Genomic DNA, 14,849 nt, shown 5'->3' with positions numbered 1-14,849 from the left:
GATTCCCATTGAAATTTCAAATTGATTCCTTTGAGTCTTGAAAAAAAAAATTTCAAAACTCATCTGGAAGACTAAACTTCTAAAAACAGGCAAGAACTTTTTTAAGAAGTAGATTCAAGTCTGGGATGGGGGTGGGGTAGGGCTTGCCCTACCAGTTATAAAAATATAGAGTTAAGGTAATACAAGTGGTGCTGTTCTGTGTATAGCACAGGGGATATAGCCAACATTTTATAATAACTGCAAATGGAGTATAATCTGTAAAAACATTGAGTCATTATGTTGTATAGCTGAAACTAATATAATACTGTAAATCAACTACACTTCAATTTCTTAAAAAAAGGTAGTATTGTTCTGGAATATGAATAAACAGACATGGGAATGGAACAGAATGAAAAGTCCAGAGATAGGCAAACAGTCACATCTGTATGTGTGTGTGCATACCTATGATAATGCGGTCAGAGTAGATACCGGCTCTCTTATTATTATTTTTTTTTTTTGTGGTACGTTGGTCTCTCACTGCTGTGGCCTCTCCCGTTGCGGAGCACAGGCTCCGGATGCGCAGGCTCAGCGGCCATGGCTCACGGGCCCAGCCGCTCCGCGGCATGTGGTATCTTCCCAGACCGGGGCACGAACCCGTGTCCCCTGCATCGGCAGGCGGACTCTCAACCACTGCGCCACCAGGGAAGTCCCCGGCTCTCTTTTTGACTATCCAGCATACATTCCTGCCTTCCTTCCCTCAACCCTTCCTAACACTACCTTAGTTTGGAGGATTATCTCTTGGATTCCACTGGTGGGACAGCTAAGCAGATTTTTTCTTACCCTGGCCAATCAAAATGCTCCCGCCCTGGACTCTGACTCTAGGACCAACGGACAAAGAGGTTAAGAACCACGGGAACTGTTCACTCCTGCAGAACTGCATCCTGAGGAATTCAGGGTTCCCACTGCAGACCCCCACTCTGGGTCAGGTTTTTGCAGCCACAGAAGCTCTTTTGGAACCAGCCAGTTTCCAGGCTTAATCTCTAACCCCTTGGATATTCAATAGGTCCCACCATCTCTCTAATATATGGCCTTTGGCTTTGTCAGTTTTTGTAACTTGCTACCAAAGGACTCAATGTTCAGGTGGCATTTCATATCATCAGGGAAGTATTAGGTTACTCAGGTAATAGTTTTAGGAAAGCTAGCTACCCATTTTAGAGGAAAAGGTTAAATTCATCAAATAAATTCAAGGATATTAAAGAGTTAATTATAAAAAAAAAAAGCACACCAGGGGAAATTATTGGGGTAACATGATCTTAGGAAGGAAAAGGTCTTTTTATTGGTTCCAAGGTAAGACCACGAAGGAAAACTTTAACAGCTTTGAATACACAAAAATTAAAAATTTTTCTATGTGAAAAATGAAGGGCAAATAACAATCCAGAAATATATCTGACCATATAAGCTGCAAGACTCAAAACCATAATATACAAAGAGCTCTTGCAAATAAATAACTGTTAAATCTAAAAATGGGTAAAGGTCCCAGTCAAATCACAGAAGAAAAAGATATAAACGGTGCATATATAAATATATAAAATATATGTAATATGTAAATAAAAAATTGCATATAATTATATATAATTACATCTTTCCCATCCTTTCATGCAGCATACAGTATAGGGAAACAGGGTCTGAGATTAATACCAGGAGAAGTCAACCTTTCAAGACTGGGCATTTGCCTTTCTTTTGGATCTGGACCTCCAGCCACTTTCACTTCTTGTCACCCCAGTCACTCTGTCTTGGAAAATTGGAATCAGAGAAAAAAATGGCTAATCCTGTGTAGGTTGCCAGATTTTACCATATTCACCACATTTAGTACTTAGGAAAAGAGAGGCTACCAAGTTACGAACAGAAGTTAGCAAGTCGCCCTTTCTGTTGGTGATGGGGCTCCAGGTTGTGTCAGTTCTTGGTAGTCCTGGGGAAATACTGCACTACAGCGAGGATACTCTGTGTATATCATATTGGGATGAAATATGATCAGTGTGAGCTCGCCCACACTGAACAGAAAATAACAAGACTAAGCTCTCAGTTTTGGGGACTCAGTAGGTGTTTCAGCACTCATCACCTTACACTAGACTTGCTGGCCTTGGTAGATGAGGAATGTAAAGGGCAGCAGCTCCCCTTTGAACCCGATGGCATGGCTACAAGAAACGTAGGCACTGCCCTGCTACAGAAAAGCTTCAGGTAGTTCAGCATAGCCCCTGACCTCTCAGAAATCATGGCCACAGGTTGGCAAGTACATGGGCAGCTATGAGGGGCATGGCTCTAAAGGTAGCCTTGTGCCTTCTCTAAGTTAAAGAAACAAACACCAGCACCCCCATACCCAGCAGCCAGGGTCACATCAGGGGTCACACTGCACCTGTACTGAACGTCATGGGACACGCTCTGATTTCTGCACCAGCCACATGCATATGTTACCGAAGCAGGAGCCAAGTTATGATAAGGAATGATGGTTACATTCAACAAACCAAAATGACCCCCTACCATGTCCATAGCACACCATCTACGGTTTTCCTAGATTGAAAAGACAGTTCTCTTTTTTAACTGAAAAATGAGAACTAAATTGTTTGGATGCACTCATTATCAAGCTTATATGTATCTCGGCACTTAAAATCGACTTACAAAATCGATTTTTAAAAATTCAGTGGAGACAAAAATCAATGCAACAAATATTAAAATAAAATCGTTACTAAAGACATTTATTTTAAAATAGCATTACACTAATATACTATTAGTAACTGACTTATGAGTAGAACCAGTTTTAATTTAGGAGAATTTAAAAAAGTGAATCAACGTTAATTCCTTAACACTAAAACATCAGAATACATCCAAGGATACAATAAAATTATTTTTGAAATCACTTTCATTCAAAATCAAAGCCTATGCCCTTTATCAAAAGGTCTGCATTTCATTACTCACCAACTGACAGCCTTCCAGGGAGTTGACTAGCTGAGCGTTCTGACAGGAGAGAATTGAACCAGCCAAATTCAGCATTACACATACTGCAGAGAGCAGCATGAAAAAGGTAATCTGGAAACAAACCAAACAAGAAATTGATTATTCACTTGGAGAGACTCGAAGGAAAAATTATTTGGCTTTCAAAAAGCTTTCAGATGATCCAGTAATTATATGAATAACATTTCTATGTTTTCAAGGAAAGTATTATTAAAATTTCAAATTCATATTACCTTAAATCAAATAAAAAAGGTAAAGTCTCTGAAAAGCCATAGCCAGCAACCATGATTTTATTTGAAATATACTGTAAAATATTTTAGAAGCTAAACTTGAAAATACTATGCATTCTACAGTCTCAAAATAGTGTTATATAGTCTCAGAAATAACAAGTAATAAATTACTAAAAAGAAATCAAGTGAAAGATGTTTATTTATTAGAATGTCTTTAAGTTTATTTCTTTTAATTTTTGTTATGGAAAATTTCATACATATGCAAAACCAGAGAAAACAGTATAACAACGCCCCGCATACCCATCTCCCAGCCTGTAAATGTACTCCATATTTATTGAAAAAAATCTTCATGTAAGTGGACTATGCAGTTCAAACCTGTGTTGTTCAAGGGTCAACTGTATATATTATTCATATATTAAACATTATATTGTATTAACTAGACAATGGCACAATAGCCACAAACTCTTGACACCTCTGGGAAGGGTGAAAAGATACAAGGGCTTGATCTGGTCTGTAATGTTTTCCACTTTAAAATTTGAAACAAAATGGAAATCTACCGATGGTAAATTATTAACATCTCTACAAGAAAAGTGTGGGGAAAACATGTGCCTCAGATATAACTGACACTGCATAGTGCGTAATGATATTTTCTGCCCCATACAGATGAAAATCCCAGCATGAGAACACCCCAGAGGGGAAAGCGGTCATTGAGTAAGCAGAAAGCTTAGCCAGGAGGTAATTCATACACTGAAATAAATGCAAACCAAGAAATGCCTTTAAGGACCAACTATATTCACTGATAAAATAAATGCAAATTCCAGTTCAACAGAATAAAGTAAAACCCAGTCATCTAACCCATTGCTCCAACACCACCACATACCCACCAGATTCTTCTAGATGACTCTAGTCCAGGGTTGATCAATCCACATTTTTCTTTTTTTAAGTATTTACCTCATTTCATGATTAATTTGCAGTACCTTCCCCCCGAACAATCATACTTATTCACCTGCTGAATAATTAACAGTTGAACTTCTGTATATAAACAGCATTTTGCCAGAGGCTATGGAGAAATACAATGAAAGGCCACTATACCAGCTTTTCTTCAGGCTCATTTAATCCATACAACTAACTATGATATAATTATTGTTTTTCCCATTTTACACATAAAGAAATTGAGATTAAGGGAGCTTAAAACGTATGCCAAATCACCATGTTGCCATAGCATGAGCCGTAATTTGAATTCAGTCTATCAGACAACCTCGAAACCCCATATGCTATTCACTACACTACAGAGACCTCTCCAACCTGGGGTAGATCTTACTTTCTGCTCTTACTGTTTACATGGGCTCTACTCACCATAAACCATGAGTTATGTTTTTCCATAAAACCATACAACAGAGTCAGACTAGAATAGTCGTATTTTTGAACCAGTAATTCCAATTCGAGGAATGATTTAGAACAAGATAATGAAAGAAAACCTTAAAAAAATTTTTTTAACTGCTCCAGACCAAGAATAAACAAATTTAAACAAATTTTAAGGAACAAAGTAACAACTAAAATCCCCCACAGCCCCGGACTGTGCCAAGATCTCTAGGTATACTTCCCTATCTAATTATCACACTACCACACACAACAACATGCATCATCAACCCATTTTACACGTGAGGAAAGGTCTGTATACAACCTAACCTGCTTAAATTCCTACAGCCAGTTATGCAGAGGGAGGCTCTGATCCCACGTAGTCTGATTCTCAAGTAGGTATGGTTAATCATTAACACTTTTCTGTGACCCACAGAAAGAAATATATTTTACATCATGATCCAATATGCACACACACATAAAAATAGAGCAACTTCCACAAAACACTATTTACCTGAATGATACGTGGTAAAAATTTTCTTTTGTTAAGATGCTGTTTTTCAGTAATGAAATCTTCTCATGACTTACAGTTAAAATAAGTGCACAATGCTTACTTGCTTCAAAAATACAGTGTTTATTATAACTATAGTAAAAAAACCAAAAAAAACAAAACCCCCCCAAAAAAAAACCCAGAAAAAAAAGGAACTAAATGGTCAGCCACATAAAAACTTATCTGGAAAAAATACAATGCATACATTGCTTAGAATGACTCATAACACTTATACACATGGGAAATATGTTTTTAAAATGGCTATGCTAAGATAAATAGAGATATAGGCAGTTACATTTTAGTTTTCAACTTATAGACTTTTATTTTTCCTTACAGAGTTGAGCAGTCCAGAGGCCAGACAAGAGCCACTTCGTTTTATTTCTCTGGTATGAAAGCAACTTACTGAGGTGTTCTTTCTTTTAAATGTCTATTTCCATAACATGGTACAAAACTTTCCAATTCGCTTTATAAAGCTAGCAAGATTTTTATACCAATAAAAAAAATACAGACAGTAAGACAAACCAAAACAAAATAAATCATCCCCTAATATTTTTATAAATGAAAATTCGGAACCAAAGTGACTTATAATATCACAAGAAGAAAAGATTGCAAACACATCCTAAAACTATTACACACATTTACGGGTTACAGCAAGATGCTCCCTCCCACCCCCAGCCCTTCCCCAGGGTCTCTCCGAGTCTGTCTCAGGTTTCAAGAGGAAGGGGCTGGGGTTGGGGCCGTGCCCCCGGTCTGGGGTCTGGCCCTGGCCTCCTCCTCCGCCAAAGCCTCACAGTACTGCGCCGGCCAGTCCTTGGGATCCTGATTGTGGACTTTGGCCACGAACTTGAGCACCTTCATCTTGCTGGTCTCCAGGTTGGTGCGGGGGCCCCACTGGAGCTCGTAGTCCACGGGGTCCGTGTGCGGGATGCGCCGGTACTCCAAGTACCGCTGCCGCACGAAGTCCTCGGTGATGAGCTTCTTCGGGTCCCCGAAGATGAGGTGCTTCTTGGTGGGGTGCACCCCGAGGCGCCGCAGGAAGTCCCAGACCTCGGTCTCCTTGATGCTGTTGCCCTTCATGAAGATAAGCCCCAGCACGATCATGAGCAGCCCGGTGGTGGGAGTGCCCTGGTCGCCGCGCATCTCCGCGTCCTCCTCCACCGGCTCCAGTGTGTTTACCAGGATGTAGGTGTTACTCCGGGGCTCCAGCTCCACCAGCCGGTACCCGAACACGTACTCCAGGCGCTCGGCCGCCCGCCGCAGCAGCTCCGGGAGCACGTCCTTGTAGTCCCCGACCACGTGCCGCAGGATGTCGGTGCGACGGATCGGGATCTTCCTCTGGTCCTTGATCAGCAGGAACTGCACCAGCTCCGCCACCTTCAGCTCCAGCTGCTTCTGCGACCGCGGCCCCGGCGCGGGGGGAGCCTCGGCCCGCCGGCCGCCCTGCGACGCGGCGCCGCCTGGCCCGCGGGACGTGCTCGGGGCCTCCTCGCCGCCGCTGCCCAGCTCGGCCTGGGTGCCGGCGCGGCCCCGGCTCTTCGGCTTTTGCGACATGTCGCGGCGGCGGGTCCCGCGCTACGCGGACACCCCGTAACTAGCGGCTGAGGGGATGAGGGTCTGCGCGCAGCTCCTCCTGGCGGCCCTGGGCGGGGCCGGAGAGGGCGCGGTTGCGTCACAGAGGCTGCGCGCTGCGTCAGGGGGCTGCGCGGTTGCGTCACGGAGGCTGCGCGCTACGTCATCGAGGCCGCGCCGTGTCTGGGGGGTCGGTCTGGTTTGGCCGGCGGTTGCGCGGTGGCGGCGTCTCCGCGCAACCCTGCGGGTCCCAGCCGTGTGTTTTATTAGAATTAAGTGTCGTCCTTACGAAACCCTGAAGATAGAGAACAGGAAGCAAAGGTCCTGAGCGAGTGTGCGGCTCAGCGCAGGACCGCACAGCTCAGACCAGATCCGTAGAAAGTGAGTATCGAGAGCTCTGAAATCGGGACTGTTTGTAGGTGGAGGAGACTCCCAGGAAGAACGTGGGAGAAAAATAAGGCTAAGAGCGTGGAAGGGAAGTAAAAGCATTTCTTTCCCCACAAAACTGGGCATAAAAAGGATAAAAGACCCTGAGGACTAGTTTGCCGTCGCCAGCCGCACCCCCCTCCAACCATTTCCTACCAGTAACTTTCTCTAAAGCCCCTGAGTCTGTTTAGAAAGAATGGTAAAGGCAGCCTTGCCTCGCAAGCAGGGCTTTCCCCATCTTTTCACCATTTTAGCATTGATACTCTGTGCATAATAAACTCCAGCCGGACAGCTGCGTCAAAGCCATCCCAGAAAGCACATTTTAGTTAGGTCCGGTGAGTTTATCTTTTGGAAAGCACATGCTCATGGAAATTGCCTGGGCCCACACCACAATTTTTGCAGAAATGGCTAAGAGAACGCTACCAACAGAGAAACGTGCTCTTTCAAGAGATTACCGTTTAATTTTGGGCATCCCTGATCAAGAATTGCAATCATGTGAATCTCTTAAATGTCTTAATATATCAGCCTTAGGACTCAATGAGAAAGAAATGAGAAAGAAAAGAGAACCCAAGGGTATCATCCCTCATAATCTGTGACGTGCACTTTATATAAATAGATACATTTTTAAATTGTGCAACTCTAATAGCCAATGTGAGTCATTCCATTAACTCATACCATTTGCAGTCTGCTGCCATTACTTCCACAGAGCTCAGCAAATGTGTTCCTTTTGTATTAACTTACTTGCAAAGAAGAAACTGAATTTACCTCTCTTTTTTTAAAAAATATATTTTATTTACTTATTTTTGGCTACATTGGGTCTTCGATGTGGTGAGCGGGCTTTCTCTAGTTGCGGTGAGAGGAGGCCACTCTTCATTGTGGTGTGCAGGCTTCTCACTGCAGTGGCTTCTCGTTGCACAGCACGGGCTCTAGGCACGTGGGCTCCAGTAGTTGTGGCACGTGTGCTCATTAGTTGTGGTGCACGGGCTTAGTTGCTCCACGGCATGTGGGATCTTCCCGAACCAGGGCTCAAACCCGTGTACCCTGCATTGGCAGGCGGATTCTTAACCACTGCGCCACCAGGGAAGCCCCCTCATTGTAGTTCTGATTTGCATTTCTCTGATGATTAGTGATGTTATGCATCTTTTCATGTGCCTCTTGGCCATCTGTATGTCTTCTTTGGGGAAATGTCTATTTAGGTCTTCTGTCCATTTTTTGATTGGGTTATTTGTTTTTTTAATACTGAGCTGCATGAGCTGTTTGCATATTTTGGAGATTAATCCTTTGTCCATTGATTCGTTTGCAATTATTTTCTCCCATTCTGAGGGTTGCCTTTTCGTCTTATTTATGGTTTCTTTTGCTGTGCAGAACTTTTAAGGTTCATTAGGTACCATTTGTTTGTTTTTATTTCCATTACTCTAGAAGGTGGATCAAAAAAGATCTTGCTGTGATTTACATCAAGGAGTGTTTTTCCTATGTTTTCCTCTAACAGTTTTATAGTGTCCGGTCTTACATTTAGGTCTTTTAGTCCATTTTTAGTTTATTTTTGTGTATGGTGTTAGGGAGTGTTCTAATTTCGTTCTTTCACAGGTAGCTGTCCAGTTTTCCCAGCACCACTTATGATGAGACTCTCTTTTCTCCATTGTATATTCTTGTCTCCTTTGTCATAGATTAGTTGACCATAGGTGCATGGGTTTATCTCCGGGCTTTCCATCCTATTCCATTGATCTATGTTTCTGTTTTTGTGCCAGTTCCATACTGTCTTGACTACTGTAGCTTTGTAGTATAGTCTGAAGTCAGGGAGCCTGATTCCTCCAGCTCCATTTTTTTTCTCAAGATCGCTTTGGCTATTTGGGGTCTTCTTCTCCATACAAATTTACACATCCAACATATTAGGACAGCAAAACAAACAAAACTGAGCTAAACTAAGCAAGTGCTGGGGAGGATACAGAACAACTGCTAGTGGGATGTAAACATCACTCAGATAAACAGTTTGGCAACATCTTACAAAGTTAAAGTTACATTTACATCTGACCCAGCAACCCTACTCCAAGGTATTTCACTGAAAAAAATAAAAATTTACATCCATACAAAAACATACACACAAGTGTCTATAGGAGCTTTATTCATAATCACCAAAAGTGGAAATAAAGCAGTATTTTAATGGGTTAAGAGATAAAGCAGCTGTGTTACATCCATACAAATGAATAGCACCCAGCAATAAAAAGGAACACAATTACTTATAGGTACAGCAGCATGGCTGAGTCAAATGCATCATGCTAAACTCGTGAAACCAGTCTCAAGAGAGTACGTTTTGCATGAGTCCATGTAGATGACCTTCTGGAAGAGGAAAAACTACAAGAATGGAGAACAGATCATTTGTTTCCAAGGATTAGCAGTGGGGTCAAAGACTTGACCATTGCAATGTGATGATCACGGGGCCCAGGAACAAGTGTCAGGACTGCCAAGCAGTGTGGCGGGTACGCTGTGGGCTGCTGTCACAACCAGGGCCAGTGATCCTTTGGGACGGGAAGTGGTACCCAGCCTGGGGCAAGTGGGGTGGGTACAGGCCAATCGTGGGAGGCCCAGTGCTCAGGGAGCCTAAGCATTCAGTGGAGGGAGTAAACTGGAGTCGGGGTGACCCGGAAAATCTCCAGGACTACAGCAATCCTTGGTGATGGAAGCTGGGGACAGAGCACGTGGCGCTTTCCAAATACAGGGGCTTAGGGCATGAGCTTGCTCACTTGAATATTAAAGGAAATGGTGATCCTGTATGGCTGGAAGACTTAAGACACCAAGATAGTCACATTTACCGAGAAGAAAGAGGTATCTTATTTCAAGGGAAAAGCTAAATATAACCAGTGTAGAAGACCATGTGACAATGTCTTCTTAATTAACTTTTAGAATTCAGCACATTTCTAAAAAGATAGACTTTTCTTTCTGATCACACTAAGCCAATTTTTAATACTTGTCTGATATTTTTTTCCCAAGAGGAAGTTCTATCAAAGGACCTGAGACCGACAGAAAAGAAATTGGCAAATATTCTTTTTTATTTTTAAGTTCATTTGCCAAGAACCCAGCTGTTTAAAGCAGTAGTTCTCTCTAGCTTTCTGTAACTAAATGAGAACATTAAATTTCAAATGTATCTCTCTCCTAAAGCCATACAGGGTACCCTATCCTTTCTTCTATACAAAAAATATAGGATGATTACTTGCTCAGACAGAATGAAAATTTGAACAGCCACCTTGTAAAAATTAATAATATATGATTTTCAGCTAACATATAAAAATACTCAAAGTTGAATAAAATAAAAGTCAAGGGACTTCCCTGGTGGTCCAGTGGGTAAGACTCCACGCTCCCAATGCAGGGGGGCCCAGGTTCGATCCCTGGTCGGGGAATTAAATCTCACATGCATGCTACAACTAAGACCTGGTGCAGCCTAAATAAATAAATAAATACTTAAATAAATACATAAAATTTTTTTAAAAAAGAAAATACTTATAAAAACAAGTCAAATAAAATACTTGAATATTTAAATAATCTGAACATACTGGTCACTCCCATTACCGTTATCATAAATATCACTTGACAGTGAAAAATTAATATTAATAAGCTGGGTAGTTTGTAGATGAGACATTTAGACACAGATTCTTCCCACTGGTGTTTATAATCCAGCTTTGGGTGAAATATAAATATAGCAAAAAAACATAAAAGGAAGAAATCATATTCAGGGAGAAAACAACTTCCCTATTGCTATAGACTGAACTGTGTCCTCCCAAAATTCTTACGTTGAAGTTCTAACCCCCAATGTGACTGCATCTGAAGATAGGGCTTTCAGGAGGTAAATTAAGGGTAGATGAGTCATAGGGTGAGGTCCTAACCTGGTAGGATTTGTGGCCTTTACACAGAGGGTAAGAGCAAGAGAGTATGGCCTCTCCACGGGCACCCAAAGACAGGCCATGTGGTGACTCGGCCAGAAAGCAGCAAGTCAGGAAGCGGGCTCTCGCCAGAACCTGACCAGAACTTCGAGACAATCCACATCTGTTGTTAAGCCACCCCGTCTGTGGTGTTTTGCCATGGTCGCCCCAGCTGACCAAGACATCTACTAAGGAGTTTTTATTTATCCTATTTTAGAATAATACGTTTGGTTAAATGTCAACTAATGAGTGATAATGTTTTTACATATTTCTGTGACTTTTCTGGGAGACAAACAGTTGAAAATTATGTAAGTTTCTTTCCCCAAGATCCCTGTCTACAGATCACTTCTTTTATATACACTGTAACCTCAACAATTACCACCACCACCCCGAACAAAAATTTGGACCCTCTGATGCTTGTTTAACACGGGGTGACTTGTTTTGACACTTTTTCTAAACTCACTCCTGGTAAAGGCTGGTCACAGACAAAGCAGAGAACTCTTCAAGTCTCAGCCTCAAAAGCTCAGTGACATTACCTCAGGCAGGTCAGTGTCACTCAAAAAGCATGGTCTGGGGCCCAGCTGTCACCCCTCGCCCACTGGCTGACCCAGTGGGATCACCTCCTTTCTCTCTGACCCCGTGTCCTCTTCAATAACATGGGGATCAGAGCTTTCCTGGGGTCAGTGGGAAGGTGAAAGACACAAACATAAAGCGCCTGGGGCAGTTCCTGGCACAGAGTAGGAAGCGATTTCTAGAATGATTGACAGTGTTACAATAGCAGAAAATGCACTCGGAGAGTAGTCATGGATTCGAGCCTGGTTCCCAGAGTAATTTCTTTAAAGAATGTCTTCAGCTCTTGTCTCCCAAAGCCTGCTCACATGTTGTGGGACTGTCAACACCGTCACGGTAATTGCCGCCATGGCCCGAGGTCCCCTCCCGCCCTTCCTCACATAGGTAGCATCACACAAAGAGCACAGGCTCCAGACCAGGACTCTCTGGGTCCAAACCTCTGTGCCTCAGTTGACTCACCAATAAAAGCTGTTTGATAGGAATGCCTATCACACAGGATAACGTGAAGAGTTTAAAATGGTACCCATTGAGCCCTCTGTATAGCCTGGTACAGGTGGTCCTCTGTGGATGTCCACCTGGCCTCTGCGGGTGACCGAGGTGCAAAGCCCCCCCCCACCCCGCTCGGGTTCCCTCCCAGGTCTGCTCCGTGGAATGCAGGCCCACAAGCCCCAGCTCCTCGTGAAACCTACAGGGCAGACGGCTCAAGAGATCAACCAAAAAAGGAAAACAGAGGCACAGCGTTCTCTCTGAACTGAGAGGGGCCTTGGGGACAGAAATAAGTGGCAAAACAGGAGGTCCCAAAGGCTCCTGACTCCTGCCCTGCCCTCATCTTCCAAGGTAGCCGTGAGACAGAAGGCAAGCTGGCAGCGTCCTGAGAATTCTCACCTGCAAGTCACTCTAGGGAAATCCCTTTGGAATACAGGCTCATATCGTGCATGTATGAGCTCCACAAAGGAAGAAGGGCCAGGATGGAGGGCCGGGCCAGTGCTTGTGGGGTGGGACCTGCCCGGCTTGCCCAAGGGGACAGTGCTTGAGTTTCTGGGAGGAAAATAAGACCCCGGGGCCTTCGCAGCGGCGGCCTCGGTGTTTTGGTCTCCCCACCCTCTCCTGGGGGTAGAAACCAGGCTGGTGGAGAGCCACAAATTAGTCAGCATGCAGGAGCCCAGGAGCACAGGCCAGAGCATTGCGACAGAGCGCTGCCAGGTGCACCTCCAACAGATACGCTCCTGCGACATCACAGGTAAACACACAGGACCAGAAAAACTGCGAAACAGCCTGACAACTGACCAGAAAACAGACACCAAGAAACGTAAGCTCCCAGAGCACCACACGGAACCCCAGATCCTAATCAGAACATCAATCCAACACCGGGAGGACTGGAGCTGATACACGGGGAGACAAGAGTCAGAACTGAGGAAGCCAATTACAGGGTGAGAATTAGACCCGCACCGTCATCACACAGCTAATAAACAACTTGGAAAGTGAGGAACCGAGCAGATGTGAGTGACAATCTCAGTAACACCGGGGGTAAAGTGTGAGATCGCCACCTTAACTGTGTGGAGGAAGAAAGAGAGAGGTGATAAAACAACGAACAGGGTCTGGGGGGCACTGGCAGTATTCTCCCTTCACTCTAGGAACTAGCGTGTCTTTTTGGGAAGGAGAACCAACCTCAAGTTTAGAAGTAACTTTGGTCTCACATCAGTGCTGCTTCTGTTAATTTCAAATAAAAACAACTGTTTAAAACCTAGACAGTGTCATTCCCTAGTAGCTTCTGTCTTTTACCAGCATATGCATCCAGGGATTTCTCAATTTATAGACACTGAATAGGAAAGACTGACCATTTCTGGGTGGTATCAATACAACTCTGTTAATTGCTTTTGCTGTTGTCATTTTCTGTTGTGCTTAGTTTATTAGAAATGTGCATGGGTTTAATATTTTTTAATGTCATCATTAATGTAAAAGGAAGACAATCCACTCAATGTTCCTTCGATAAACATATCTGTTGAACACTGTAAAGCTGTGAGCCAGACGAAGAGCTCGCCCAGCTGCAGGTAAGATCAGGGAAGCTGGCAGATTCGGGAAGACAGAGGCTAATCCAAACGCAATTCATTCTGGAAATGCAAGCGCGATTTAACATTAGGAAATACAGTCCATCACATGCGTAGAGCTGAGGAGAAAAATAACACGAGCATCTCAGGGATGCAGAAAAGCTATGCGATTCAGCATCTGTTCATATGAAAAACACTCAATAAAATAGGAATTGAGGGAAAGGATGAGTCTATCCCAACATGATAGAAGATATATGTACATTTACAACATAAACCTCAGCTCGAAAACCAGCATCTTAATGAACACAGGAGAACGTGAGGCTTTTCTGCTCTAGTCTGCAGCAAGACAAGGGCACCCTCCATGTCCATGACTCTTCAGCACCGAGTTCGAGGGATTCACCCATTATTTAGACAAGAGAAATAAACTGAAGGCATAAAGACTGAGAAAGAAGAGGTTAAATTATCCTTATTTGTAGCTCATGTGCTTATACATGTGGAAAGTCACGAGTCCTTGTGCCAAACAAGCACACACACACACACACACACACACACACAAACAGGAAGAAAACTTAGTTTTAAAAAACAGCTTGTAAAATAAATACACAAAATCAATAATGTTCATTCACACCAAAGACAGCAGTTGGAACACATAGCTGAAGACCACATTTACAATAGCAAAATAGGTAAATAAGTACTATCACTGGAGACTTGAAAAGAAATGTCTAAAGCCTGTATAAACAAAACTGTGAAACACTCAGGAAGAAAAAGGAAGTCTGAATAAGTGGAAAGATATGCCATGTTCCTGCACAAGAAGATTCAACATCACATAGATGTCGATTCTCTCAAAGTTAATCTACAAATTCAATATCATATCAATTTAAAAATCACATCATTGTTTCCTAAAGCCAGGCAAATTGATTATACAGTTCATTTAGCAGAACAACCAAGCCAGAATTGCTAATGAAACCTTAGCAAAGCAGAACAACAAGGAAGGCTAACCATACCAGATACTATAGTGTATTATAAAACCTCTATTATCAAAACAGCATAGTGATGGTGTATGGATTCACAGACCAATGGAAGAGAATCTAAATATCCAGAAATAGACCCTTTGTCTATGGAAATCTAGTATATGATAAAGTTGCCATTTAAAATCACTGGGGGAGGACTTCCCTGGTGGCTCAGTGGTTAAGAA

The 14,849-nt window shown here is 42.9% G+C and overlaps 2 protein-coding genes across 5 annotated transcripts in view; both read right to left on the bottom strand.

The window, feature by feature from the left end:
• The window catches only part of ENTREP2 (endosomal transmembrane epsin interactor 2), a 363,383-nt gene that overhangs the window by 96,931 nt on the left and 251,603 nt on the right, over positions 1–14,849 (bottom strand). For all 4 annotated transcript variants that reach the window (XM_004278359.3, XM_049705698.1, XM_049705696.1 and 1 more), the window contains exon 3: positions 2,953–3,063. In XM_004278359.3, the coding sequence (XP_004278407.1) occupies positions 2,953–3,063 (111 nt within the window). The remainder of the gene's footprint in view (positions 1–2,952; positions 3,064–14,849) is intronic.
• NSMCE3 (NSE3 homolog, SMC5-SMC6 complex component) lies at positions 5,192–6,798 on the bottom strand. The gene has a single exon (XM_004278360.4). It carries the CDS (start codon positions 6,676–6,678, stop codon positions 5,839–5,841), a length of 840 nt encoding a protein of 279 aa, XP_004278408.1. The 5' UTR covers positions 6,679–6,798; the 3' UTR covers positions 5,192–5,838.

Source organism: Orcinus orca, chromosome 2 (assembly GCF_937001465.1).
Source record: "Orcinus orca chromosome 2, mOrcOrc1.1, whole genome shotgun sequence".
Taxonomy (NCBI): Eukaryota; Metazoa; Chordata; class Mammalia; order Artiodactyla; family Delphinidae; genus Orcinus; species Orcinus orca.
Note: the sequence above shows the minus strand (reverse complement) of the source record. Positions and strands in the feature narration are given on the sequence as shown.

Coding starts and splice junctions, on each gene's coding strand:
- NSMCE3 (XM_004278360.4), bottom strand. CDS start 6,678: ATGTCGCAAAAGCCGAAGAGCCGGGGCCGCGCCGGCACCCAGGCCGAG.